This window comes from Brachypodium distachyon, chromosome 1 (genome assembly GCF_000005505.3).
Source record: "Brachypodium distachyon strain Bd21 chromosome 1, Brachypodium_distachyon_v3.0, whole genome shotgun sequence".
In the NCBI taxonomy this organism is placed as follows: Eukaryota; Viridiplantae; Streptophyta; class Magnoliopsida; order Poales; family Poaceae; genus Brachypodium; species Brachypodium distachyon.
Window position 1 is genome coordinate 58,641,124 of NC_016131.3, and position 24,852 is coordinate 58,665,975.

General features: G+C 45.2%; 3 protein-coding genes and 1 pseudogene across 5 annotated transcripts; 1 reads left to right on the forward strand and 3 right to left on the reverse strand.

The window, feature by feature from the left end:
* Window positions 1-379: 379 nt before the first annotated feature.
* On the forward strand, window positions 380-13,209 carry LOC100829557 (sister chromatid cohesion protein SCC2). Of its 3 annotated transcripts, none has more exons than XM_014897208.2 (28): window positions 380-896; window positions 1,024-1,160; window positions 3,076-3,212; window positions 3,307-3,412; window positions 3,498-3,748; window positions 3,852-3,962; window positions 4,047-4,158; window positions 4,657-4,741; window positions 4,841-5,027; window positions 5,115-5,546; window positions 5,638-6,164; window positions 6,235-6,442; window positions 6,511-6,561; window positions 6,645-6,803; window positions 6,896-7,060; window positions 7,465-7,764; window positions 7,845-7,997; window positions 9,092-9,261; window positions 9,883-9,988; window positions 10,434-10,595; window positions 10,773-10,877; window positions 10,952-11,185; window positions 11,265-11,398; window positions 11,474-11,728; window positions 11,814-12,102; window positions 12,221-12,313; window positions 12,394-12,519; window positions 12,636-13,209. In XM_014897208.2, the coding sequence occupies exons 1-28, from the start codon at window positions 664-666 to the stop codon at window positions 12,912-12,914; spliced, it is 5,307 nt and encodes a 1,768-aa protein (XP_014752694.1). In that variant the 5' UTR covers window positions 380-663; the 3' UTR covers window positions 12,915-13,209. The 3 variants fall into 3 exon arrangements, with proteins under 3 accessions (XP_014752694.1, XP_010228469.1, XP_014752693.1); XM_010230167.2 differs by having other exon boundaries at window positions 381-896; window positions 4,648-4,741; XM_014897207.1 differs by having other exon boundaries at window positions 381-896; window positions 4,651-4,741.
* Window positions 13,103-14,616, reverse strand: LOC100829868 (annotated as a pseudogene).
* A 732-nt stretch (window positions 14,617-15,348) lies between these two features.
* LOC100830173 (serine/arginine-rich splicing factor 4) lies at window positions 15,349-18,092 on the reverse strand. The gene is made up of 3 exons (XM_010230168.3): window positions 17,933-18,092; window positions 15,965-17,632; window positions 15,349-15,860 (listed from the first exon to the last, which is right to left on the reverse strand). Exons 1-3 carry the CDS (start codon window positions 17,969-17,971, stop codon window positions 15,795-15,797), a joined length of 1,773 nt encoding a protein of 590 aa, XP_010228470.1. The 5' UTR covers window positions 17,972-18,092; the 3' UTR covers window positions 15,349-15,794.
* Window positions 18,093-18,721: 629 nt separating this feature from the next.
* Window positions 18,722-22,276, reverse strand: LOC100830483 (phytosulfokine receptor 2). The gene has a single exon (XM_003561462.4). It carries the CDS (start codon window positions 22,035-22,037, stop codon window positions 18,990-18,992), a length of 3,048 nt encoding a protein of 1,015 aa, XP_003561510.1. The 5' UTR covers window positions 22,038-22,276; the 3' UTR covers window positions 18,722-18,989.
* Between the last annotated feature and the right edge of the window lie 2,576 nt (window positions 22,277-24,852).

Here is a 24,852-nt window from a genome sequence, read left to right on the forward strand (position 1 = left end):
CTACATTAATTTCACGTTCAAATTAAAATTCGAGCAAGTTTATAGAAAAAATTATCAGCAACAAATTTAATTCGTTTTATTAACTCCAATTTCGTGGTTCATCTCTACCTATTTGTGGTAGAATGTTGCTCTGTGGAAATTGGGTTTCTGTGGTGTTTAAAAATAAATAAAATACAAAATAGAATGCTGTACACTCGATTCGAATGTAGTGCACTGAACGGCGGTTAGGAAACAAGTCATCTCGGGCCGGCCCAATACGAAATGTAGCACGCTCAAGCCCAGCCCGAGACCCGGAAATGGATATTTTGAAAACTTTGGTTGGTTGAGCCCAACCAACCCAACCAAAGCATTCCTTTACTGCTCTTTCACTGCTCCTGCCTTTGTGAACGTGGGGTTCCTTTCTTCCTTCCCCCACAAGATTGCTGCTAGTCGTCGGAGCCTCTTCTCTTCTCTCCGCTCCGGCCAGCCAGCCACCTCACCCTTCCTAATTTGCGCCGCCCGCTCGCCGGCCTATACTAAGCGCTAGAGCCCAGCAACCACGCGGAATCCCCAGCCCTTGACTCGGGCAAACAAACCCTTGGAGCCCAGCAAGCAGTTGAGCAGCGGACTCCTCCAGTTCGAAATCCTATCTAGGGTTTCGCCCCCGCGCGGCGCCGGCCGGCCATGGACCCTCCCGACGCCGCCGGGAGGGCGGGCTTCGAGCGCGCCTGCCGCCTGCCCAACACCGTCCACTCCGAGATCGCCGCCGCGCTGCCGCTCCCCACCCTCCCGCCCACGCTCGGCGTCCTCGGCGGTGACGACCGCGACGAGCCGCTCGCCGAGCCCGACCGCCCCGACATGATCATGCACGCCGCCGACATCGCGCGCGCGCTCGCCAACACCGACATCTCCTACCTGTATGTATACTCACAACTCCATCCCCTTCTCCCCTCGCTCGCTCGCTCGCCTGGAATTTCGCCACTCACTGCGGCTGATGTTTTTTTTCCTTCTTCCTAACATTTGGTTTCGTTCCTGACGCTGCAGGGGATTCACGGAGGCGGACCACGTCGAGGCGGATCCCAGCGAGTGCTCCTTGCTCTGGAGGGAGGTGCTCAAGCACAACCCGGACGCCTTCAACATCAAGCCCCGCGCACCACCTCCTCCTGCTCCTGCTTCGCAAGGTAAACGCTCCGGAAATTCCTCAGCCTTCTCGGGCTGCTCCAGCTAATAAGCTAAACTACCTCTTCCTGAGCATGTAACAACAGAATGCTTCCCCTTTTTGCTTCCCCATTGAAATGGAATGGACTCCTGTTGACTTTGGTAGCTACTGTACTAGCATGAACAGTACTCTGTTCGTTGTGACTTCAACTTGGACTGGACTTATATATATGCCGCTGTATCTGTAATTCTGTATCGTGCTGCCTGCGTGTTGGTGTGAGTTCTCATGGCAGGCAGTGTCTCGGTTGCCCGTGTTGGAGTTACCGCTCTCGTCGAGGCTGAATTTCTTTGATTGAACCAGCTCTCAGCTTCATGCCATGTAATTTGTTTGGAAAAGAAAAAAAAACTGCTGTGTCATGCCATTTCTATCGTTTGTAAACCGAGTGTGGCGTACCAATACCATTCTCTATTTGGTGCTTAAAGCAGCTATGTATGATACTATGATATGCTTCTTGGCTTACGGTGCCATGGCTGGTTGGGCTTAAGGCTTTAGTCTCGAGGCCGGGCAGTTTGAAATGTCTCTGTCAAAGTAGTTCTCCCTCGTGTAACCGGTTTTCCAGTGTCATCGTGTTGAGCTTGTGTTTAGCCCCCTCGATGCTGTACGGCTGTTGTTGAGGTGATTTTTGGTTTGGATGTGTCCGTGCTTCAAGTTCCATGAATTGGTACTCTAGACAGCCTTTGACCAAATATTGCCTGGACGACAGGGTGCTCGATTCGAACGTGGATTATGTTGTCTGACTTGGTGAGCTCAAAGAAATAGGATTCAGTGGCCCATCTAATATGAATAGTTACCTTGCTACCCAGCTTAAGTGTTAGCGGTAGGTCCACCACTCCAATGTTGCACTCAATAGCCTATATCCGCTCATGTGTTTGCATTATGTTGGAAAGTTTTAGCACGAGGATTATGTTGGAAACGTGTTCCCAACCATCTGCTGCCCACTTCACCCTTGCTTTCCTAAATAATTCTGCACAAACGTTCTCCCGGCTTCCTTCATCCTACCGCAGCATCGCCCCACAGCTCCATGCTCCATTTGCTACTGGCTCTGTTTCTATTCCCCCATTGTGCAGAAGTTCGGGCCATCATTAAATTTGACTGTTTTGTTGTCTCCTTTTTCGTGAACTTCTCCAGTTGTTGCAGGGAGATACTCACCATCTTCAATCAATACGTTCGCTGTGTTACTCATCTTGCTAACAGTTGTTAAAACACTGATTATTAAATTTGAGCTGTAAAGATGCAGCTTTTGATAGATAATAATAGGCCAAAAGAACTTCCTTCCTTTCTAGATTGATATGGTGACGTTACAATCCTTTTATTTATTTCAAATTTCAATCATTTATTTATTTCATCAACACTTTGACATGCCATGTCAATGCCTTGTCTACGGATCCTGAATATGCAATGAATAGCAAATAGTGGGACCAACTCGAGCACCAATAAGGTAGTGGGACCAAAAGAACCTTTACTGCGAGTTGTGGACTTAATATACCATTTATATCTGTTTATCCTATCTTGAGAATGTACTCATAGCACAGTTGGGCTCAAACCCTGGTTCTCACAAAAAATAAAGGCCCCTCGCTGAGTTGTTCCTGGTGCGTGTCAGGTTGCCATTTGCGCCACCGCAGTGGGTGGAGCTGGTGCTTGGGGCCTTTCCTCGACCTAGAAAGCAATGCCTTTGGGTTCTTCCCCTAAGGGTCGGGTTTTTTATTTGTTTACCTGATCTTAAAAAAAATCCTGCCCTTCTATAACTGCTGTAGCAGATGTAAAGATATACCCTGCCAATGATCCTCTAGAGTTTTTTATGGAGATTTGTATGCCTTTTCGTTTTGTTTCTGTATTGCCTCTGTGTAATTCCTTGTTACATTGGTCAAGTTTTTCAGGCCCCCTTGATGATCAGGAATATCATAACCGTGCACGTGATAAGCATTTTGAGCATCTAGCACCTAGTCTGGGTAAAGCACGAAAGGAGCATGCATTCCCTCCAGATGAAATCAACTCACACAGAGAACATCTTCATGTATGGAGATACCATTTGTTTTGCTTTTAGTTCTTTCTAATGTTTTATTCCTTGTGACCACTTTGTCATTTGTGCTAACATGCTTTTGCTGTAGAATGATTTAACACCAGATGCAGTTGCTTCAAAGAAACCAAAAATGAGGAAGAAAGATATTGATAATTCTGCTTCAAGCTCTGGTCCCAGCATTCCTAATAGTCAAGGTTTATTATTTTTAATCTGCTTATGCACGATCTTTTCTTTTACTTCAAATATTGAGCTGATTCCGGTTTCGATTACGTATTGTAGGAGTCATTACCAACTTCCGTGAGCTGGTGGAGGACTTCTGTGGAAAAGCAGAAATTCCTGATAATGCAGATGGCGATGATTGGTTATCAATTCCACTGAATGATGTTAAGGTTCTTGTAAATGAAATTACCTATGTTCGATCAAAGGAGATGTTGCATGTGATTCCTATGGATACTCTCACTAGTCTATTACATGTGATAGACCGTCAGATCAGATGTTCTCAGGGATTATCAATAGATGGGAAAGGAAATGTGAGTTACTCATAAGATCATTATTAATGTCGCAAAAAATGTTTTACTTTGGATACTACCCATATGTTCTAAATATGTCTCACTAGTATTGTGCTGACTTCAGCCTGATGCTGAGGACACTGAACACACTGTTTTCTCTGCTTTGGAGTCTATTCATGCGGCGCTAGCAATCATGACCCACCGTGATATGCCAAAGCAGCTCTACCGGGAAGAGGTATGCATATTCTGAATTCCTACCTACCTTGTTATGAATGCCATTGTTGAGGTGTCCGACTAAAATAAACTCTGATTTCATCAGCTTATCGAGCGCATTATTGATTTCTCAAGACATCAGATAATGGATTGTATGGCTGCAAGTAACCCAACCTTCCGAGCTCTCTACAAGCCAGCTGGAAATGTTGCAAATGATGGTAGTCCCGAAACACCATCTTGAACCTTGCAAAACACACAATTCTACATGCTGTTATTACTATCTTTGGCAATTCCTAGTTGTGCAGTCACATTTATCTTTCTAAGTTGGATATATATATTTCCGTGTTGGTAGGATAGTAGTTTGAAGCTTGGAATTTGTACCTGCTTTGTTGAGTCTTGTTTTCTTAGTTTTGAACTTTGTATGACTGTTCGCGGTTTCTCTATTGGAAATCGATGGGGAGGACCATTGTTTAAAAAAATATATACTTTTCCGTGTTCTCGGGGCACACCACAGTGTATTATTTCCTGCAAAACAAGATTGTTATGTGATGAAAATTTATATTTATCCTTTGTTACCTGTATGCACTAATTTAGTGCTTTAGCCACCATGACCATTTTGGTGATTACTAAACTTATCTGTCACGATTAAATTATGCGTACATCACAGATTGCCTTTTATATATTTCTGTTTTTTTTGTCAAATCGAGGAGATGAAGACGAGGACGACGTGGAAAATGGACAGGCTAGCAAAAAGAGGCGCACTGCTTCTAATTTAAGCGCAAGGAAATCTTCTGCAAACAAGTCTGTGATTAATTTATGCTTATTTTTTTTCGTTCTCTAGTTTCTTATGAGGTGTTTATGGGAAACTAAGTAGCGTTCATTTTTCTTTTTCTGTGTCAGAGTTTCTGCTTCTATATATTCTGCTGTGCAGAAACTATGCTTGATATTGGGCTTTCTTAAAGAACTTCTCACAACGGTGCGCTTATCAGATAGTTGTATCCTGCAGTTAGCAAAAACCTGCTTTACTACATTCCTGGTGGACAATATGCAGCTTTTACAATTGAAGGCGATCGATGTTATCTGCACGGTAGGTCTTTGCTTATTGGTTCAACGATGTTCTACCTTTTCATTTTTCCAAATAATTTCCTTCCTTACCTTTCAAATCTTCACACAGGTTTTTTCATCATATACACAACACAGGACTTACGTGATTGATGAAACACTTTATCTTGTCCGTAAGTTACAGTTCTCGAAAAATGCTATCAGAACTTACCATCTAGCTGACGATGAGCAAAAACAAATCCAGATGATAACTGCCCTGCTAGTTCACTTGGTCCAGTTCAGCGCAAATGTTCCTGATAGCTTAAAGGGAACAGTAAATTGGAGCACTATCATTGATGCCTCAGTTGATTCTAGTTATCCAATTAACTGCCATGAAGCAGCAACAGAGGCTTGTTGCCTTTTTTGGACCAATGTGCTTCAACGTTTCACTGCTGCTAAATCTCAAGATATGTCAGAAGCCAAAGGGATTATAGAAAATCTTGTTCAGGACTTGCTTACAGTATTAAACTTGCCCGAGTATCCAGCTGCTGCCCCTATACTTGAGGTAAATTGCACTCAAGAGTGCTCTTGCTGATCGTATATTCTAGTTCCAGTAGTTAATTTAGTAATGCCCTGAAGTATTCTTTGACTTGTAGGTTCTATGTGTGTTGCTGCTTCAAAATGCTGGATTGAATTCGAAGGACACTTCTGCTCGCTGCTTTGCTATTGATCTTCTCGGTGGTATTGCATCGAGATTGAAGCGTGATTCTGTCATCTGTAGCAAGGAGAAGATTTGGATATTGCAAGAACTTATTGATGCAGATAACGATGGCTCAAAAATCTTGAAAAACAAATGTTGCGTTTGTCGTGGGGGAAGAGGTATAAATATGGCATGTGACTCATGTGGAAGATGTTTCCACTCAGATTGTATGGGGACTGGCAGTCAGGAAAACTTACAGCGTGATTCTGTTTGCCCTTTATGCTTTTGCAAGCAACAGCTCAGTGTGTTGCAGTCATACTACGAGTTACAAAATAAAGAAAATGGCAAAAGAACATCCACCTCAAATAAGAAAAAATCTGCTACACCTGAAGAGGTGACAGCAGTGGATATTGTTCAACAAATACTATTGAATTATCTCCAGGAAGCTGGGCCACAAGATGATGGAAACCTGTTTTCTCGATGGTATGTAGTGTGATATCTTTGTTTTCTTTGTCCAAATTACATTGGGTATTGATTGCCATTTTATCTGCAGGTTCTATCTCTGCATGTGGTACAAAGAAGACCTACGTTCTCAGGAGAAGATCATCTACTATCTTGCCAGATTGAAATCTAAGGAGATTTTGCGATATTCTGGCAATGGTTTAGTATTGTCCAGAGACTGGGCTAAGAAAATTTGTTTGGCACTTGGCCAGAAGAACTCGTTTTCTCGGGGGTTTGATAAAATTCTTGCCCTCCTTTTGGTATGTGACTGCTTCTCAATGTTTGATTTTAATTAAATGTCAAGGAGTTAATACCAATGTATTATCAGGCTAGCTTGAGAGAAAATTCTCCTGTAATAAGAGCAAAGGCCTTACGAGCTGTGAGTACACGCAAACTTGTTAAGCTGTCTATCATTCTTATTTGGACACTATCCATAGCTTTCTAGCCTTAATTCCTGTGTAGGTCAGCAGTATAGTTGAAGCTGATCCTGAGGTATTGGGTGACAAGCGTGTCCAATCTGCTGTTGAAGGAAGGTTTTGTGACTCGGCTATTTCTGTTCGTGAAGCTGCACTTGAGCTTGTTGGAAGGCATATTGCTTCACACCCTGATGTGGGCCTGAAGGTTGGTAGATATACAAAGTTATCTTATGACCATGGACATGTTCTTTGCTGTTATTTTGTTTATGCGACTAACTTTACATCTTCCCATTACAGTATATTGAAAAAGTCGCTGAACGGATAAAGGACACTGGAGTAAGTGTTCGCAAACGTGCGATCAAAATTATTCGTGATCTTTGTGCTTCAAATCCAAACACAGATACAACTCATGCCTTTGTGGAGATTATTTCGCGTGTTAATGATGAGGAATCAAGTGTACAGGTGAGTTATATATAAAAACACATTGACATATGATGCAGACTTGGTATTCTTACTTCAATGCCATACTAATATGTTGATACACGGGTTTCAACAATTGGTATACTGTATACATAAATAAAAGTAGTGTTAGTCAATGATTGGTGTTAGTTAACTAGTCCCTTGCATTTCGCGAAATCAAAATTACCCTCAACACTCATCAAATGCCAAGTAATGAAGTAAATAAGGGGAATTATTCAACCATGAAATCTCTCTCCTTTTTTTCTCTTGCAAATTTTATCTTATTGTGGCCTTCCTGATGCCTTAAAAGTGAAGCTGAGAATAGAGGTTAAGGATATTGCAACTTTTTTTCCGCTATACATCATTTTTGGACCTGCAAGATTTTAAATATTCATTTTTGTTTGCAGGATCTTGTTTGCAAAACGTTTTATGAGCTATGGTTTGACGAACCAATTGGGAGCCATAAACACTTGGTTGCTGATGGTAGTTCAGTTCCTATGGAGATTGCAAAAAAGACTGAGCAAATTGTTGACATGTTGAAAAAGATGCCCAATCATCAACCGCTTATTACCATTATAAAACGTAGTTTGACTCTCGATTTCCTCCCGCAGTCAAGTAAGGCCTCAGGCATTAACTCATCCATGATGTCATCACTTCGGAAGCGTTGTGAATTGATATGTAAACGCTTGTTAGAAAGAATATTGCAGGTACTTTCTAACTAAATTTAGGCAGTAGCTTGATTTTGGATAGTTGAGATTGGTTCTTAATCATGTTTGTTGTTGTCAAGGTTGAGGAGGGAGCTGATAACGAGGCAAAAGTCCACACACTTCCTTATGTTCTTGTCTTGCAAGCATTTTGTATTGTGGATCCCACCCTCTGCACTCCAGTAACTGATCCTTCTCAGTTTGTTGTGACGCTTCAACCATACCTTAAGAATAAGGTGAGCACGGGTTTCCCTCTCTCGAACTTTCTGCCATCTCCTGTAAGGGTAACTTGTGCCTTGAACTGATCATTGCAGGAGAGACGTTAGTTAGCATTAGGAAGAACGTTTACTTAACATTTATTCTTCTCTTTCGTTATGCATGCCATGTCCACACAGAAGTGGGCCAGGTGGTGACAGATGAAGGATGATGTGTTCTTATTAGAAAGATGGGATTATAGACTGGGATGATGAAATCTAGATGAGAAGAAAGACTACGTTTTCTTCTTAATCCCACTAGTAGCTGTGTCTCCTCTTTTGTAGAGATTTAGCCTGTAACAACTTATCACTAATAAGAGTGGATAAATTTGATCCAAACAATCAGCTAACTTATAGGAAGACATCAGACCAATCTTATCTTACCGCATTCTGTTGCTGCTTTCATTTTTGCCACTTCAGAGGGCCCATGCCAGCACATGACCGTGTGGTTGTATATTTTTTTTCCTGGTTCCCTCCAAACCTCCTACTATTTGTCCTCTGAAATTCTGTATTGGAAGCCATTGATGTCTTGGACCATAAGTTTCGACCTGAAAGTCTTGTCACCAGTGTACCATTATATACCAATTAGCAAGACATCTTCATGATGGGAGATGATTATATTTCAGCTTGTCACGTGCCATTGTCATTCACGGGCAATTCCTGCTCTCCCTATCTGGCTGCCAGAGTTCACGGATGCCATGCTGCACAAATCTTATTATGCACATACCATCCAAATCAATGTTGTTTCATGCTCCCCTGCTAATTGTGCTACATACATGAGCAGTTGAGCATATATGTTATATGTCTACGTTATCCAATTGTAATGTCATGTGTAGTAGATACAGAGCTATACAGAACGGCAGTGAGTTTGATGTCCTTTTCTGCTAGAATCAAGATTTGACTTCTTTTTTTCATTTTGTTTTGTATGATGAACTTGCTCAGAGTATCTTTTTGGAAGTGAATGTAAGGGTGTGGTTGTGGCTATGTTAAATTGTTACAAATTACATTCTGGCTCGTCTACTTTTCATTCACTATTGCTATATTTTGTACTAACTCCTGTTCTTCTGTATCCACAGGTTGACAGTAAATCAACTGCCCAGTTACTTGAAAGTATAATTTTTGTGATTGATTCTGTTCTTCCACTCATACGTAAGCCACCACAAACTGTGGTAGAAGAACTTGAGCAGGATCTGAAGCAGATGATAGTTCGCCACTCTTTTTTGACAGTTGTACATGCCTGCATCAAGTAATTTTATTCCTTCTATGCTGTTTCTTGATTATTCAGTGCTCCTATTTGTACATCATTACTCAAAAAACGGTTTTATCTAAATATAACAGAAATGGATTTGGTACCATACTGATCCTTGCAAAACCTTATCTGGGTCCCACTTTAGAAAAATGTTGGTTTTAATTTTGATACCATGATTAAACATATATGCTTTTTAGCTAAACTTGTATGAATTTTATCTAAAACGATTAAGGAGCAGGCTGAGTTCTGAAGTTGGGCCCGATAGCCTGCCATTACATGTGAAATGGGGATTAGATTAGAAACAAATCAAATTTGATATAATGCTATCTATTAGGAAAGAAATTTGTAATTCTTGGTCAAAGCCTTGTCTTAACCAAACATAGGATTACAATCTATCTTGTTGTGGTTTATGCACTCGTAATATTTATAAGTGCAGTTGCATGAATCATCACATTTGCATATTGGGTATTATCTAGTGCAGATCTAACGTTAGATGCTATACTGCAGACCTCATTTGGTTCAAGCAGGAATTGCTGACCTTGCTTGCTTTTTATGTGGATTATGTTGTTTTGAAATGTTGTTGGTTATTTATTTCTGTCTATTCATTTTCATGAACAGGTGTCTTTCTGCCCTTAGCAATGCAGCATCCAGAGGGCCAAAGTTATTTGAGCATCTTGTTAGCATTTTCTACAAGCATCTGTCTGGTCCTAATTCTGATAGTCAGGTATTGTGATTGTTTGAATGAACGGAAATCTGAAATACTATCTAAATATGCTACATATGAGTCCTTTTCTCTCTTCTTTTACGCCTTATTTTAGTGGCCTATATGTCTCAAAATAGATTCACACCGTAACATGTAACACAGTATGAAGTATGAACTTCTCTTTGTGAACTTTACTTTCTTTTATTTTCATTGTTGTTGGTGCAATTGCATAATATATTTAATTCAAGCATAATCAAGGACATGTTTTATATGTAATTAGTACAATTGGCATAGTTGATTGGGTTATATGAAACTGCGAGTCATATAATTTTTCGAACATATGCTATTGAGTGCATTTTTGTGAGTTCTCCTTACTCCATTCTTGTACCTGCACTGTCATCTAGGTTAGTGTTTTTTTGTTGCAATTACCTTATTGCTTATTATTTGCTGATTGTTTGAAACTCAGGTGCTGGGTCGATCATTGTTTTGTCTTGGCCTGCTCCTTAGATATGGTTATAAACTGATGACAGCATCAGAAAACCAACTTGATTTCCCAAAGATTCTTGATTTGCTGAAGAGAAGGTATCTTCTCAAGGAGGATTTCAGCTTGAAGGTTCGAGCTTTGCAGGTGTGTGTGTTCCCAGCATTAACAGACTTAATATTTGACTTGTTGAAACTGGTAACTAGAAACATGCATTGACTTAACATGTATACAACAATGGATATCTATTCTAACCGCCTGTCCTTCGATAATCTATATATGAACTTTTCCTTATTAAACAACATTTTTCATATGTGCATGCAGGCTTTGGGATACATACTTATTGCAAAGCCTGAGTTTATGCTGCAGAAAGATATCTTGAATCTAATAGAGGCATCACTATCTTCTGATGTAGATTATAGGTTAAAGGTACAGACATTCGTCCTGTAACGGTTTCTACTCTGCATAGCTTTTTCTGTATATAATTGGACCTACTTGTCTAGATGCAAGGTTTGCAAAACCTATGTGAATATCTCCGTGATGCGGAAAGCCAACTCACGGCTGAGAGTACAGGCAAGCCTGCTGTACAGTATGCAGCTAATGGTGGAAGTGAAGTACCTGTAGCTGCTGGTGCGGGAGACACCAACATATGCGGTGGTATTATCCAATTGTATTGGAATTCTATTCTTGAAAGATGCTTGGATATGAATGATCAAGTTCGTCATGCTGCACTAAAGGTGAATTAGTTTGTCAGATTTCCGCACTCCCTTTATTTATAAGAATAGAAAACAGTAATTGTTGTTTTCCTTCTTGTAGATTGTGGAAATTGTTCTTCGCCAGGGTTTAGTTCACCCCATTACTTGTGTTCCACACCTTATATCACTTGAAACTGACCCAGTGGAGGCGAACTCAAAGTTGTCTCATCATTTGCTGATGAATATGAATGAAAAGTACGATGATCCAACTTCTCATGTTTCTATTTCTTTATTGAATAATATGATCTGATCAGTTGGAGTTATTTGTAGGTATCCTTCATTTTTCGAAAGCCGCTTGGGTGATGGCTTACAAATGTCATTTAGATTCTTTGAGGCCATAGTCAGCAACCATAACATGGCAGCAACCAACATGAAATCAAATCCGATTGCATTTGTTAAACCTGGCATATCTAGAATATACCGTCTTATCCGTGCAAATCGAAATTCGAGAAACAAATTTGTACACTCAATAGTACGCAAATTTGTATCTGACGGCCGGAGTTACCCCACGATCGGCTTTCTTGTGTAAGTTTTCGAAGTAAAATTATGCCTGTCGATCCTATATTCTTTCGTCAGGTAATTGACGCTCCATGTTTTGTAAATATTGCAGATACTGTGCTGAAGTTCTTGCGTCTCTCCCTTTCACATGCCCTGATGAACCACTTTACTTGGTCTATGATATAAATCGAGTTATTCAAATTAGAGCTGGTGCAATCGAGTCAAATTTGAAGAATTGGACTTCGCTGGATCAGCAACAAGATATGGCAGGTATCCCTGGATATACTGGTGATGTTATGCATGAGCCTGGGGGGTATTCTGACCAGAACGTGGCAGATATTTGTCAAAGGACGCTTAACAATCCTTGTAGCACGTCAGGTGTGGATATGGGTAAACTTCAGGTGAGTTTGATAAGTTTTGGGTTTAAGGATTTGTGCAGAATGAACTTCTACAGAGATGGTTGCAGTTCTTACATGTTTGCATCTCATCATTTTCCACTAAATTGCCCTTTGATTTCAGGGAGATTGCCATGAGGCGATAGCTCTTCAGCTCCTTCTCAAACTGAAGAGACACTTGAAAATTGTCTACAGTTTAACTGATGCTCGCTGTCAGGTATGCATTTTCCCTTGGAGATTATTAGTGGTCCGAAGACATGTTGCATAACACAAGATTTGGTCCCAATTTCAATGCAGGCATTTTCTCCGAAGGATGCACCAAAATCTGCTGAAGCCTTCTCCAAGCAGAATATCCCACTTAACATTAACAACACTAACACCAGCTTGCCGAGCTGCCTGCAGGATGTGGCGCGCGTATACCAGGTAGCAATTCTAATCGTTTGGATTTGCTAGCAAAACATAGTTGCATGGTCTATTGCCTGGGACTTGGTTAACCCTATACAACTCTTAAAACATCTGGTTTGACTTCTGTTGCACAGGATTTCAAGACATTGCTGCGAGAAGATGCCATGGACTATGTAATGTACACCGCCGCAACGGTTCAAAAAAAGCGTCCAACTCCAAGAAGCTCGTCAAAAGTTAGGAAGCCAGTGCCTGTTACAAGAGGCCGTGGTGGTGGTGGTCGTGGCCGCGGTGGTGGTGATGATGACGGCCATGACACTGACGACGACGAATGGAGTGGAGGGCCAAGGATGCTGGACTTTGGCGCTCAGGCAGTTACTGGTGGCCGAGTAACGAGGCAGAGGGTCCAAGTATGACTGCTGTTTCGGTGCTCTGTACATTGTAGGAAGTAAAGTTTATATAGGTGACTGGGCAGGCAGGCAGGAGGCTTAGGTGGTCTGTTAGTAGGGATCCCCGTACCATCAGCAGCAGTGGCAGTAGTACATAGAAGCAGACAGGGAATGAAGATAGCTTTTACCAACTTAGACGCCATTAATTTGGAGCACCCATTTTCTTTCATTTTATTCTTTTGTAATGGCAAAACTCCAAACAGGTTGTGCTCCATTATCTGATTCAATGGGAAAAAAAGATAGGAAGTGCTTGTTTAGCTTATTTCCCTGCTTTGGTTGGTGCGTTGTTTATCTAATGTTAAAAAAACAGTGCTAGCTTAATAATCGACCTGTCGATACGTTATAATGAAATACAAAAATTACATCTGAAAAAATGCACTTATGAAACAAATCAAAAGTTGGTGAAAAAACAGTGCTAGCTTAATAATCGAACCTGCCGATACATTATAATGAAAGATACAAAATTACATCTGACAAAATGCACTTATGAAACAAATCAAAAGTGGAACATGACATAGAAAAAAGAGCACGTCCCTCGCAAAGTGTTTTAACACATCTTAATCAAATCTATCTATCCCTATTTGCGTGTAACGACAGCGACACAAGGAAGCTCGACGGATCCCAGGAAAAGCCTGCCACCTTTCCTCTCCATCACCTCGGTCGGCCTCACGCTCTTGGGTCCCCTCATCTCCTCGAGTATTTTCCCATCACCTCCTATCCTCAAGGCGAGCAGGTGGCTATTAAACCCAAATGGAAGCTCATTCTTCTCACCATGCAACGCCACCCAATACCCTCCTCTCCCATCAGGCCTCACATTATCCGGATACCCCGGCAGATCAGCTAGCACCTCGATCGTGCCCGCCTTGGAGCCCTTGATCCAGTACCTCAGCAACTTACACGGCCCGGTCGACGAGATCACCAAGTGCGTTCGCTCAACGCTGATCGCTAAACCATTAGGGTAAGTACTCCCAGACCTCAGCAGCACCACCTTCCCCGTCCGCAGATCGTACCTCATGAGCCGTCCCGTCGAGTCCCCGGTCCTCGTCACCATCTCATGCTCCGACCTTTGGCAGTTCATGGAGCTATCCGTGAAGTAAACCTTTCCGGTCACCTGATCAACGTCGACGCCATTGGTGAACCGCAGTGGCGCGCCGTCCACCTCGTTGACCAGCAGCTTTGCCTCACCACCACCAGGCGCGACACGCATGAGCCCTTTGTAAGCGTCGGCAATATAGAGGTTCCCGGATTTGAGGTGGAACCGGAGCCCGAGCGGGCGGCCGCAGCGGCTCTTGGTGACCGTCTCGGGCCGGTGGGCGGAAGCCGTGCAGGCGTCGGCGCTGTAGCCGGGCCCGTAGGCGTGCGTGGTCCAGCCGAGCTTGTCGCCGTTCCGCCTGAGGACGCGGCCGTCGGAGACGCCGCTGTGTGGGCCGCGGCCTTTCCCGTCGGAGGCGACGCTCTCCGGCCCGCGGAGAAGCCCCCGCGGGAGCTGCAGGTGCCGCGTCGATGCTGGGCACGACGATGCCCGCCGCCGCCACGCCGCCGGGTAAGAAGACTAGCAGCATCAGCAGCGCGGCTGCCAGCAGCGAGATCGCCGCCGCCTTCGCTGGGGCGCCGCCGCTCGCCATTGTTGGACCTTGGATGATCTTGTTCTTGTTTAATTCGAGGCTGTTTTTGTCAATCGAATATCGAGAGCTCAAAGGAGGGGCGGGGTGCCTCTGCACTTATATCTGCGTCTCCACTAATCCGAGCCTTGCAGGATTCGGCTAAGCAAAAGGCTGTCTCCGATAGATGTCGGAAATGAGACTGGGATTCGGACTTTCGGAGTCCGATTCCGACAAGATGTGGTGGTAATGGACGAAGAAGAAGTTGGTTCTTCTGGCCGATGGATCGAATCGAAATCTTTGTGTGGCGTCATGATTCCTGGGGCGACACTAAGAGCACCTTTCGTAATCGGTTACCATTTCTAACTGAAATTAACGAAAATACAGCCGGGCTTGAACGACAAAGCGTGGCCTCTGTTAGGAAGATGAAACTCTTATCTAGCTACTTAAGAAGAGGATCAACACAAATATACAGTGCCTCCGAAGATGCTCTACTCATCAACCGAAACCACACTTCGATCAAATTTGTTCTTTGCAGGGTTTATCTCGACTGCATATAAAGACATCGGCAGTGACATGTTTCTTTGCAAGTTACTCCTGACAACAGAAAGAGAGAACTAATGCCTCATGTTTCCCCACAATCATTTGAGGGCAGGTAAAGCACAAGAAATCCATCAGATACTCTCTACGAACAGCTTCAGCGATCAACATAAAAACAACAACCAGCGAGCTCATCATCATTCCAAAGTGAAACGAGGCAACGGCATCGAAACCACGGGCAATGTCGAAACCAGGCATAATTTTAAAGTACAGAGCCGCATAATCCGATATTTCTCTGAAGCATAGCAGCCAGTACATTGTATCGTCACAGCATGAGCATCCAAGACAGGGTTTTTTTTACTGGTTACAAGAATCCAAGTGCATGGAGTTCATAGATTTGCCACACAAAGATTATGGTTTGCTGTTCAGGAAATTGATTTGACAAACGAATAAAAAAACAGCCATTTATTGCTGCGGAACAACAATTGTATCATGTTTCCTTAAAGTATCCGGGCTACTGTCTGGGTTTACTATCAAGCCGCAAAACTGTAGCAGTATGAAGCAATCTCAACACGGGCAGGATTCGTATTAGTCGTGTGTGTTTCGCTGGTTCAAGCTACAGGAAAAAGAAAGAGTGTGTCCAACTATGTGACCGAAATGTGGATAGTAGGATTAACGAATAGATGGTGATCCATCTTTGACGCCTTCAGCGCTGCAGCTTCCTCCTTGCAAGGCGCGGGCTTGTCGTGGGTATGTAGACTTTGTAGCTGACCTAAAAAACGTAAGAAAAATATAAGCAGTTACACATGACATGTATGATCGAACAAGGATGGTTCCAGCACTTGATAGAGAAACAGGAAAGGATTGTTTGCTCACCTGCACCGTCTCTCCTTCATGCATCCTGGAGAACGTCCTTTTCTCAAACTGAGATCCATCTTTGTCCACGTTCCCGGCCTGGCCCTTGCACTCGTCAGTCACAGCCTGACCCTTGTCCTCGTCAGTGGCAACCTGGCTCTTGCCCTCGTCAGTCAACAACAAAGCAGAACTCTCAGGAGCTGAAGCTTCACCCATGTTTCTATCTTCTCCATTGGTTCCTTCAAGCTTGTTAGTTTCAACTGGAGGATGCCTGACTTCACTACTGCTATCAACAGGGGCAGGATTCTCATGAGCCATAGGGGTCATTATAGAGGTACTGCCATCAAGTCCTTCCCTGATGGGTATGCTCACAACTGATCTAATTCTGGGTGTGGCTTGTGCAGGTCTCACCCCTGTGCTGATGCCTAACCTTTGCTTTACACTACTTGAACTCGTTGGAGTGCCTCCCAGCCTTTGCATTACACTACCACCATTCCTACCATCCTGTGACATGATACGAGAAGTTGAACGGATCGTTTCTAGCCTGCTTCCCTGCTGTTGAGTCGGGGCACTAGTATCACCATCCTTGAGTGTTCTAGGTGATCTATCCCCATGACTCGTTTCTTGCTTCCAAGGAGTTTCACGGTTCTCAAAATCTTCTAATTCAGGTGACCCAGCAGAGTGGCTATCTCCACGACTGTTTTCCTGCCTCTGAGAAGGGGCAGCAGCACACCTTCCTTCAGATATTTTTGTGACAGTATTCTGGGGAATATCTGACAATACTCCCTTCCCTGTACTATTGCTATCTGTCTTGCCTGGCATTGCCGCAGCTCCCCTAAATTTCTTGAAGTTCTCAAGAGCTCTCTGCCTGAGAATGAGCTCCAGATCCTCCTCGGCCTCTGGGATTCCACCACCAGCAGGTAAGACCTTGTCCGTTTCATTAGCATCCTTGGGAGATGAGATCTCACCCGTTTCATTAGCATCCTTGGGAGATGAGATCTCACCTGTTTCATTAGAACCTTTGGAAGGTGGGCTCTCCATCTTCTCCAACTCCACATTCTTCCCATAACCATCAATCCCCTTCAAGGCAACAGCAACCACTTCATCATCCCTATCAACATCCTCGATAGAGTTCTTCTCGGTCCGAGAAGCATGGCGATTGTCATAGTCTTGTGCAATCCTGTCTCTACCAGCATCATCCCTCATGCCGCGGGCCCTCTGCTTCCTGCTCTTACTCTTGCTCCTGCTCCTGTTTCTGCCCCGGCTACTGTCACTATGAGCTGAACTGCTCGAGTGGCTCCTCGATCTCCGCACCCGTCTCCTCTTCCGGTCCTTGTCTCTGTCCCTTCCCTTTCTCTTCCTAGCATCTCCGGAGCAGCTCCTGGGCGGCGGGCTCACTGACCTCTCAGAGGCACTGCTGCTGCTGCTATGGCGTCTGCTGCGGTGGGATCGGCTCCTGGACGCCGACGAAGGGCTACTGGGGCTGCGGCTCAGGCTCGGGCTACGGCGGCGTCTGCGACTAGCACCCTTGTTCTTCTTGCTCTTCTTGTCGACAATCTTCTTGGAGGAAGGCTTCTTGGAGCGCTTGCGGGGTGGGGAACCGGAGCTGGAGCCGGATGGGGACGAAGAGCGGCCACGCCGGCGCTTGCCGCCGCGCGAGGATCGGACCTTCTTGGACCTGGCCTCATCCTGACAAGATGGAAGAAAGCTTCCGTTAGTGGGGAAGGATTCCCCCGAAGAACACAGCACATAAAAAAGAGATAATTGGAGAGGAACTAGTCCGCAGCATCATCCTAAATTCTCATGGCTGAAACCTGGCTCGATTTCCAGTCCAAGGAAACAGCAATCCGCGTCCATCCTAAACGGCGGTTATTAAGATCCAAAACAACAAGAACTGGAACCCGCCCGGGCCGGGAAAGGCCTAACCCTAAGCGAAGCGAAGGGGGGAAGGAAGAGGGAGACGGAGATCGCGGGAAGGGAGGGAGGTACCTCGTCGGCGGCGGGCTTCTTGGCGGCTCTGCTCTTCATCAGGCGGCGGCTCCGAAGAAGAAGAAGCAGAGAGGGCCGGCCCTGGCTGTCTGGCTGGATGGATTTGGGCTTTGGCTGTCTCAGTCTCTGACGGACTCCTTCCTTTTATGTTGTGTGTGTGCTTTGTCCAGAAACCTTTGGATAGGATTCTTCTTCCTCCTCCTTGTTTTGGCAAAGTTCTATGTTACATACACTAGAAAAGACATGTTTTACAAAATAGCTATCTATATCTGGTGGAGTAGCTTAATTTTGGATTTTGTTGCAATCTTTGCTGATTTAAGGCATCCCAAAACATTCGTCTTCGCTGCGAAAAGGAGAATAGGTGGTAACAATGATTCGAGAATATTACAAGCGAAATTTACCGTCACAAAGCCTGTTACTAGCACGCCGTCCACAAGAGGGATACCTATTTTCTGATATCTTTTTTTCATTCTAACTTGATTAATGACCATATTTTTCTGACAGCATAATATAAATTAATTCGACCAGGCTCGGAAAAAAATAGCCACGAAAGGAGAAAAAAATAACTGGTTCGCCAGACAACAAAACAGACAAGAGTTGGTTTGAAAAGTTGGATTATCAAAATGTCACAAATCAAGTTAGGATCCAGGATTCATATGAACTCTTAACAAAAAATGTCACAATCAAAAGTTCTGAAACTCTCTTTTTCGCAGATTGTAAAGTAACTGCAGGTCATCACTTGTGAAAATGCTGTCCTGAAAATTCAGTTTCTATAGGAGACCACAAACATAGTTCAGATCAGACTTGAACAACATTTCCAGGGACATAATATTTCTCTTGATATTTCACAGCAACACAAGACTTTCGGTTATTTATTCTCTGCTGTTTCACCATCTATAATGGAAGGAATTTACATCACATAAGCTGCATCATCCCCTAGATTGATACTAGCCCTGATTGTTTCTCTGCTACTCCTGTTTACCACCCATGTCAAGACCTAGATATGTCCGGAAAAGAAAAAGGCAGCTGGGAAACTAACACAAGGTATGTAGATATATTATGGTGATATGCCGTCGAGCCATGCGACGACTTGCTCTATCGGCGGACGCTGCCGAGGGTCTGCGTTGATGCACCTGCACGCCGCCTCGAGGACTGCCAGCAGCTGCTTCTCATGCTCTTTGCTCCATATCAGCTTGTCGAAGATCTGCTCTTCCTTGTTCTCGGATTGCATCTGGAGGGTCCATGACACCAAGTCCCACTTCACTATCAACACTCCCACGGGGCGTTTACCGGTGAGGAGCTCCAGCAGGACGACGCCGAAGCTGTAAACATCGCCTTTCGGGGTGGCGATCAGCGACTGGCTGTACTCTGGTGGTATGTATCCCAAGGTGCCGACTAGTTCGGTAGTCACGTGAGTGTCATAGGGCTGCATCAGCCTTGCCAGCCCGAAATCAGCCAGGTGTGCTTCGAAGTTCTCGTTCAGAAGAATGTTGCTCGACTTCACGTCTCGGTGGATGATGCTCGGCTCGCACTCCTTGTGCAAGTAAGCCAGACCCCTGGCTGAACCCTGAGCAATTTTGAGCCTCGAATCCCATTTCAGCATGTAACCGCCATCCTCCCGCTCATGCAGCCAGTAGTCCAGGCTATTGTTCTCCATGTATGTGTAGATCAGTAGCCTATCATCTCTGTAGCGGCAGTACCCTCTCAGCGAAACAAGATTCTTGTGCTGCGCTTGCGACAGTGCTTCCACCTCGGCATGGAACTCCCTCTCCATCTGGCCGGAATCGCCAGATAGCCTCTTCACCGCCGCCTTGGTTCCATCAGGGAGGTAGGCCTTGTACACCATACCAAACCCACCACACCCTATTATGTTAGCCTCATCAAAGTTGTTTGTCGACTTGATAAGATCACTGACAGTCAGCTCCTTTGCAGAGTTCTCAAAGAACAGCACTGGCTTTGAGTATGAATAATATGGGTCATGACAGTCGCCCTCGGCATCTTCGTCACTGATAGCGCTGGCCTCCCCTTTAGAAATGTTAAACAGAATAACAGTTAAAAGTACTGCAAGTGCCAACCCCATGCAGATTGCCACTCCAAGTATTTTGTTTTTCCTGTTCCTCAAGCTTGCAGGAGATTGCGGCCCATTGTCAACATTAGCTTCCGCAGACCGATTCAGGCTGCAAGAAGTTGACCTGCACAAACCAGGGTTGCCCTCAAAACTAGAGTTTGCGAAGGTAAGGAACTGCCCTCCATCCGGGATAAGACCCACCAAGTGATTGTGAGCCACATTGAATTTAGACAAGAAGGTGAGCCCTGTCAGGGAAGACGGAATCTGTCCACTGAGATTATTGGAGGACAGGTCAAGAAACTCCAAATTTTCCATCCTGGAGAGTGCATCAGGAATGCTCCCAGATATGACATTGTTGCTCAGATCCAGCACATGTAGCTCCTTCAGGTTCCCAAAGTCAGGCCAGACAGTCCCATTCAGACCGTTGTCGTTCAAGATCAACGACGGCGGGAAATTCGAGAGCTGGTTATACTGCCGGCCACTCGCACTTCTGTTGTGCTTCACAAACAACGGCATACTATTGAGCGCCATACCCGGCGAACGCCTGGCACTGACAAGCTCCTTCAGCTGCGTCAAACTCTTGGGTATCTCGCCGACCAAGGAATTGTTTGAGAGATCCAAGTAGCTCAGGTTGTCAAGGAAACCGATCCACGACGGGATGGTGCCGACCAACTGGTTCCAGGACAAATCAAGCACCTCCAACTTCTCGCTCTGAAGCAGCCATTCCGGAACCCTTCCCCGGAGATCACAATCACCGAGGGCAAGCACCTCCAGGTTCTTGAACCCTCTAATGCGACGATTGGGCAGCTCCTCGCCGCCGAAATTCTTGGTGAGGATCAGAGTGGTGAGGTTTCTGCACTGGTGCAGCACCTTGAGCGCCCCGGAGATGTTGTGCAGGCTGTTGTTGGACAGCGAGAGCACGGAGAGCGACCCCAGCCGGCTGTACTCCTCGGGCAATTCCCCGATCAAGCTGTTCTTGGCAAGGCTGAGCGACCTGAGTTCGCCGCAATCGGCGAGGCTAACCGGGAGCGATCCATTCAGGCGGTTCGTGGCGAGATCGACCGAAGCGAGCAATGGCATACCGGAGAAGTTGACATGAGCAATGGGGCCTGAGAGGGAGTTGTTCCGGAGGTTGAGCTCCCGGAGAGAAGCCAGCGACGAGAGCGACGCCGGCAGCGGGCCGGAGAAGCCATTGGAGTGCGCGTTGAGGTGCTCGAGCGCGGCGAGGCCGGCGAAGACGTCGGGGAGGTGGCCGGAGAAGCGGTTCACGGACAGATCGAGCGCGGTGAGGTTGCTGAGGTCCCGGAGCCGCGAGCTGAGCTGGCCCGTGAGGCCATTGGAGGCGAGGGAGAGCTTCCGGAGGCCGGCGAGGGAGAAGAGCGCGGCGGGGAGGGGGCCCGTGAAGGAGTTGGCGGCGAGGGAGAGGTCCTGCAGCGTGGCGGCGCAGGGGGCGGAGGAGGGGAGCGCGCCGGCGAGGCGGTTGGCGGAGAGGTCGAGCACCCGGAGGGCGGCGCCGCCGGCGCAGAGGTCCGGGGAGAGGGAGCCGGAGATGGAGTTGTTGCTGGCGTTGAAGAAGGAGAGGGTTGCCGGGAGCAGCGGGCCGGGCCCTAGCGGGCCGGAGAGGAGGTTGGAGGAGAGGTCGGCGGCGCGGAGGCCCAGGCCCGCGAGGACGGCGGAGATTGGGCCCGTGAGCGCGTTGCTGCTGAGGTCGAGCTCCTCAAGATGAGCGAGCCCGGCGAGGGCGCCCGCCTGGATGGGCCCCGCCAGGCCCCGGCCCGGGAGCCGCAGCGCCGTGACGCGGCCGCCGGAGCCGGAGCAGAGGACGCCGTCCCATCCGCAGCACCCGCCGCTGGACCAGGCGGCGCGGAGGAGCGTGGCGCCGCCGGCGGTGAGGTTCCCCGCGAAGGCCCGCAGCGCGCGGAGGTCGTCAGGGTGGCACTCCGCCGCCGCCACTTCCACCGCCGCCGGCAAGGGAGACACCAGCAAGAAGAACAAGAGGAGCAGCTGCGGCGGCGGAAAGGAGCCGCATTTCGCCATGGATTCGCGGCTCCGGCGCGCACAGAAAGGGCAGGGGAGCGGGGAGTGAAGTCAGAGAGTAGCAGGAAGCATGTCGGGAGGGGAAGTTGAGTGGAGTGGGGAGTGAAGCAGGCAGAGGCAGCAATGATGCGATGTGATGTGGGCGAGGAAGACGGAGGGAGGAAAGGACTCCGGTCCAGCAAAGTCCACTCTTCTCTTCTTCTCTTCTCCCTTCCTCGGAGAATGGAATGGCCTTTGCGTTGCGTTGCGTCCCCGTTCCGTTTCTCTGGGTGAGCTGGTGAAAAGGAGGCCGGTGCATTCAAAGTCTCGAGATTGGGGGAAATGAAAATCAAGAAAATCTAGCTTATTCAAAATGCTTTTTTTTTTACTTTCATTGTGTTGTGGAGCTTGCAAATTTTGGGGACTAATTTGCTTTTGGGAAAAAATTTAAACGGAAAAACATTCTAAAAACAAATTAATGATTCTATATCTCATTTGGATAAAATTATAGTTCCTTTTTTTCTTGAATTATTCGCCGTGAGCTAAAGGGTTTAAAAAACATTGGATCCCTTTCTTCCTCGGATTCGCAAACTAGGTGGAACCAGGAAGGCTGCACATTGTTTTTTCATATTATTATTTTTAATAATGGAGTATAAACTCTCCAGGCCTCTGCACCGAATGGCGTGCCGTACTCGAACATCCTTCTTAGACGAAACGCGTAACGCTCGTCTTAACTTGTCAGGTCACGTTGCTAAGAAAGCCAGGCTGGGATATTTAGTGGTGCATTGAAAGCTACCACGCATCAGGTCTCGAGATTGGAAAAAAATATTGTGCATTTAAAGCATTTGTTTGTACTTTCATAGTTTTTTAGACCTTGCAAATATTTTGACCTATTTCAAAATTGATCTTTATTTTCTTGATCTTTTTCATGAACCACCTTAAGCGTGAAGTGTGTTCTCCGGGAAGATACGTGAACTCTCTTTGTAAGAAAATTGGGTAAAAGGATTCTTTATAATCCGGTTAAGTCAAAGGCAAAAACCCTAAACTAAAAACCCTAAAACCCCTAAAACTCTCTAGATGACTATATCTAGGTTTGCCCCTTGTTGCATTTCATTTTAAGCACTTTCAAATTTTGCCCCCCAAATGACAACTTAACCGATCAAATATTCAGGTAAAATGGCGACACGAAACACTTTATTACTAGTTATAACCAAGAGCAAACCAAATACCACACATTAGCCAATTTAATTATCTCCTAATATAACCAAAACCAAACAGTATCTCACTTTCCTAGCTTAATTTGAAATTGAGAAAAAACTCCAAACTTAGGACCATGATGTTACCAAATTCCTACTCCTCTAAAGCCTAACCCATGCTGGAAGTGGTACCACACGGTAGGGTTGTTGCCTTATGTGGAGTGGAAGGGGGAGTAGTGCTGTCAGTGTCAAAGGAGCATGTGTATGCAGAAAGTGGCAAAGGTAAGCTGGATGATGCCTTCATGCAGACTTTGTTTTGGGGGTTCAGACTTGATTGACTGTGGAGCCCACTGCTGACCAAATTCAGGCCTTTCCCACTGATTCTCTGTGCCCAAACTAAAGACTTCAAAATAAAATAAAAAGTCCCAACTTTGGCAAAGAGTTTAGGACAAGAGATCACTTAAAAAAAGAACCTTTGTTATGCCTACATCTTGTCGAGCAAGCAAATATTTACAAATTTGTATACTTTTTGTTCACGTGACAATTAAGCAAGCTGGACAGAGAGGATCCGGCCTTCTCTCTCTAAGCATGGACAAATATTTACAAATTTGTATATTTTTATCCATGTTCCTATCCTAGCTTGTCAGTAGGAATCGACTCTCGAAGCTTATTTTTTATTACGATTTTCGATGCTCATTTTACGCCTAGACATGCCGTAGAAGTTTGTCAGAGTGTACACCTGTGCTACTTCTCACTGAATTTAATTGAGTTATTTAATCGATCGATGTACGGTAATTTGGGCGGTTCACAAGAACATGAGTAGTATCGGTACAGGCAGAAGGGAAATCATCGGGTAAGGGCATCTTTGGATTTTGAAGAAATTCCATACGATTTTTTTGGATTTTAGCCTATAAGATTTTTGGTTCAAAGGAATTGATCCTCAAAATATCTACGGATTGATTTCCGACATCTCAATCCTATAGGAATTTCAGCAAGAGGTCAGACCAAATTCGCCACCTCCTTCAGAAGGACAGGAAAAACCTAAGACCCAGTTTGTTTAGGTTTAAGTGTGACTTTTGACTTTGACATTTTGCTTATAACATCATTCAATATCTATTTAAATGTGGCTTTTGCTTTTTGTCATTTGCCAGGCTCTTAGGCCATTGATTTGTCATTTGCAACCTTTAATCAACAAGTAAATTTGTTTGAGTTGGTTTCAGTTGTTTCTATTTTTCAAATCTGCCGTCTGAATTTTAATTTCAGTTTCAATGTATGCCCAGTTAGTTAGTGAAGGAAGTCTTAGCTGAGTCATTTTTGTCTATTTCTTGTTCCATCTAAATGCAGATTAGTCTAAGTTTCGGTTCTAGTTTCTTTCGGTTTCATTTTCAGACGACAAAAATGAGCTTCGGTGGCGGCTGTTGGGGCAGTGTTTATTTATTTATTTTGGAGTGCGCCTATATGTTGGGCTGGGCAGATGAGCTTCGGCCGGTTTCTGGTCGTCTGTCTCGTGCGGGGTTCCTTTTGTTGATCATACCATTTCTTTTTTGCACTGGACTTACCACGTATTAATGACTAATTGGCTGAAAAATCCAACTGAAAAGCAATTGGTTTTCAGCTAGATGCTAAATAGGCACGTCCCT